Below are 3,331 nucleotides of genomic sequence, written 5' to 3'. Positions count from 1 at the left end.
TGTGTGCAGGAGAAGTGCATGGACAAGCCGGGCCCGAAGCTGGACAGCCGGGCTGAGACGTGCTTCGTGAACTGCGTGGAGCGCTTCATCGACACGAGCCAGTTCATCCTGAACCGGCTGGAGCAGACGCAGAAGTCCAAGTCGGCCTTCTCGGAAAGCCTGTCCGACTGAGCCAGACCCAGCCCCCGCCAGGCCAGGCCCTCGCCCATGCCCACTCCTGGTCACTCCGCTGCCCGAAGGAGCCAGGATCAGCTCGGGGGGTGGTTAGGATTTAATTAAATGCCAGTCTCGGGGAAGTTGCAGCCAGATGAGAGCCCACAACAGACACACGGATGCTCCACATCGGGGTGATGTGCTGCTCCCGGCCCCGCGGGCCAGCGGCCACCTTTGTGCCAGGACCACGGTGCCATGCAGGGAGCATTTGGAATGTGCCCCCTCGGCTGAGCAGAGGGGTGCTGATTCTCGTTCCATGGGTGCTCCCAGCGCTGATGGGAAGCTCGGCTCTGGGTGAGGCCAGCCCGCGGTCGCTGCCTTAAATAGCGCTGCACAAACCAGCCCTGCTGGGCACATCCTCACCTGCCCTCGGGCACCATCGCAGGCCGGGACAGGCACCCTGAGCAAGAAGAGCATGTTGGGAACAGTGATCATCTCAGGCAGTGCCACTGTTGGAAAATACTTTCAGGCTTCCATAGGTAAATCATTCATATGGCCAAGTGACCAATTTTCACACTGCAGCACAACTCTGTCGATGCTGACTTGCTCCATTAACTGCTTTCCCTGGGTAAATGTAATAAATATTAACTGGGTCAATTTTTAATGAGATTCTCCTTTGTTCAGGTAGATCACTGCTGAGAATGGAAAATCTGGCCTTCTTGTCACTCCCCCTTCTTCCCAGTGATCCTATTTATGGCAAAATTAGTAGGAAGGGGGCATAACTGTCTTTTGGCTAGAAGGCCTTTTCTGAATTCTGAATTGTTGCTCAACTGATCTGGTCCCATGAATCAGACTTGTTTCTGGGAGAGGCTGTGGCCTTTCCTCTTCTTCCCCAAAAGGGTGACAGCTCCTGCTGTCCTCGAGAGTCACTTCTTTAGAGACTAAATGCAGGGAATAACTAACTGGCTGCTTTATAACCTCGTGCACCTTTACCTGTGGAGGTCACTGGCAGGAGGCCTGTGGGTGTGTCTTCTGGACCTCTGGCCCCAGGACACAAAGAGGAGCTTCAAACTGGAAAAACAACAAACTACTGATCAGCTCTCCGGGAAGGCAGCAGCATTTCAGCAGTGTTCATATGCTGCAGGGCTCTGGGAAGCCTGGAGTGACACTGACAGTGGTCTGGAGCTCTACACAGGAGCCTGGTAAAGCACACAACCCATTGCAGGGGCTGCTGGACAGAGCATGTGAGCTCCTAACGTGGGTGGCTTGTAGCCAGCAGCCTTCCTGGGAACAAACTCAGGATGTGTTCAACAGCTATGCAGATGTAAACCCATGTCAGTGAGGACACAGCTGTCTAGTTATCTTTCAGATACTTACCTCAGTAGCTAAGGACTAGATTCCTGGAGTAGGTGATTCCCTCTCCTGTCCTAACTTGAGTTTCCCTGGAGCACTCACAGAGTTCTTCCTACCCCTGTGATCCTCCATGCCTTCCAGTGCTGGCCCAGCTCTTGGTATAAATGTATCACTCACCACTTGGTAACTGAACAGATCAGTTTTTAATAGAATACAGGAAGCTTCATCAACCTGCACAGCAGACACTGCATGAAGAGGCTGGTCCCTCTGTAAGAGCCACAGCAGCATGTGGCAGCACCACTGGTTTCACAGTTTGGGCTGTATTCTGTTTTTGGATGTGAATCTGTAAATAAATTCTAGCACAGTGAGCAAAAACAAGTACTTGACAGAGGAGTTTTTGCATTAATACTCTCTGTATGTCACCTTTAAAGCCAGACGTCCGTCTTCTCTCTGCATAACCTTAGCACCACGTTAGATCATTTTGTAACTGTTAATTCTGGTTTTAAAAAACCGTGTGAGCCTCCCCAAATGTGTGACCTGCCAAAGAGTCAGGGTTAGCACTGTGTTAGTGCTGCAGGCCTCTCTGCACAGCCGAGGTCTGGGTCCTAACAAGGGCAGATCAATTCTTCACATAAAATAACAGTGAAGAGGCACAGGATGCCAGGAACTGTGCAGTTCCCAGGGCTCCTGTCTGTGGCCACAGGAGGCTGCTGGCCCTGTCAGCCTCCTGTCAGTGTGGTGGTGCCTGGGGCAGGCAGAGGGTAACTCACAGCTCCTGCTCCTGCAGCAGCATGTTCAGCCTTGCACTGGGAGCAGGAAGCCAGCAGTTCAGACGCTTCCTCACCTGCTTTCACTTCTCCGCCTCCTCCTCCTCCTCCTCTGCACTCTGAGAGCCCTTGTCCTCTGAGGGCAGCAGAGGCTGGTGCTGACAGGACTGATGTCTGTCTGGCCTGCCTGGCTGCAGGAAGAGGGGCAGGAGGTTGGGGGTGAAGGGCATGTCCCTGAAGGCGTGCAGGAGGAAGATGCCGGACACAATGGTGAGGAAGCCGCTGATGGAGCCGATGATGTTGTCCAGCACCATGTGCTGCCACTCCTTGAAGAGGATGGCTGAGCACATCATGACTGCTGTGGTGAACAGCACGTAGTAAATGGGTGTGACCACAGAGGTGTTGAAAATGTCCAGGGCTTTGTTCAGGTAGTTGATCTGGATGCTGATGCAGATCACCAGGCACACCAGGAGCACCCAACCCAGGGGTTCTTTCAGGACTGGCTTCCCAGAGAACAATTCTTTCAGGGCAATCCCCAGGCCTTTGACACAGGATACGGACAGTGAGCCAATGGCAGAGCAGACCAAAACATAAACCAGGACGTTGCTCTGCCCGTAACGGGGTCCAGCCACAAAGATGAGCAGAAGGGAGCTCACCAGGACACACACAGCAAATACAATGAATCCTTGGGGAAAGAAAAATTCAAGAGCTCCATCAGAACACAGCAGCACCAGTGACAGATGCAAATGAACAGCAAGTAGAGGACAAGCAAGAAATTGCCCCATCAGCCTTTCTGGCCTCTATCTGAAGGGACCAGGGTTGGGAAGCCTGAGCAAAGCTGCAGAGACAGCAGCAGCTCCTTACAGTGTGATCACAAGTCAGGCTGTTGGGGATACAGCCTGTGCTGGGAAGGGCAGGGGCACAGCCAGGGGCAGGGGTACAGCCAGGCTCCACAGCACTAACAGAGGTGGGGGGCTTTTGACCACTCCAGCAGGAGGCCCAGGAGGGTGGCCGAAGGCTTGGGAAGCCATGGCTGAACTCTGCAGACTGTGATGGGA

The 3,331-nt window shown here is 53.6% G+C and overlaps 2 protein-coding genes across 2 annotated transcripts in view; one reads left to right on the top strand and one right to left on the bottom strand.

Annotated features, from left to right (window-relative positions):
- TIMM8A (translocase of inner mitochondrial membrane 8 homolog A (yeast)) overlaps window positions 1–1,884 on the top strand; it is a 6,878-nt gene extending 4,994 nt beyond the window's left edge. The window contains exon 2 of the mRNA XM_017737613.1: window positions 10–1,884. Coding sequence (XP_017593102.1) covers window positions 19–171 — 153 coding nt within the window. The 5' untranslated portion in view covers window positions 10–18 and the 3' untranslated portion in view covers window positions 172–1,884. The remainder of the gene's footprint in view (window positions 1–9) is intronic.
- LOC103617904 (magnesium transporter NIPA2) overlaps window positions 1,691–3,331 on the bottom strand; it is a 4,678-nt gene continuing 3,037 nt past the window's right edge. The window contains exon 5 of the mRNA XM_017737493.1: window positions 1,691–2,958. Within this exon, the coding sequence (XP_017592982.1) occupies window positions 2,357–2,958 (602 nt within the window). The 3' untranslated portion in view covers window positions 1,691–2,356. The remainder of the gene's footprint in view (window positions 2,959–3,331) is intronic.

Source organism: Corvus brachyrhynchos, unplaced genomic scaffold (genome assembly GCF_000691975.1).
Source record: "Corvus brachyrhynchos isolate BGI_N302 unplaced genomic scaffold, ASM69197v1 scaffold346, whole genome shotgun sequence".
NCBI classification, from domain to species: Eukaryota; Metazoa; Chordata; class Aves; order Passeriformes; family Corvidae; genus Corvus; species Corvus brachyrhynchos.
This window is presented reverse-complemented; position numbering and strand designations above follow the sequence as displayed.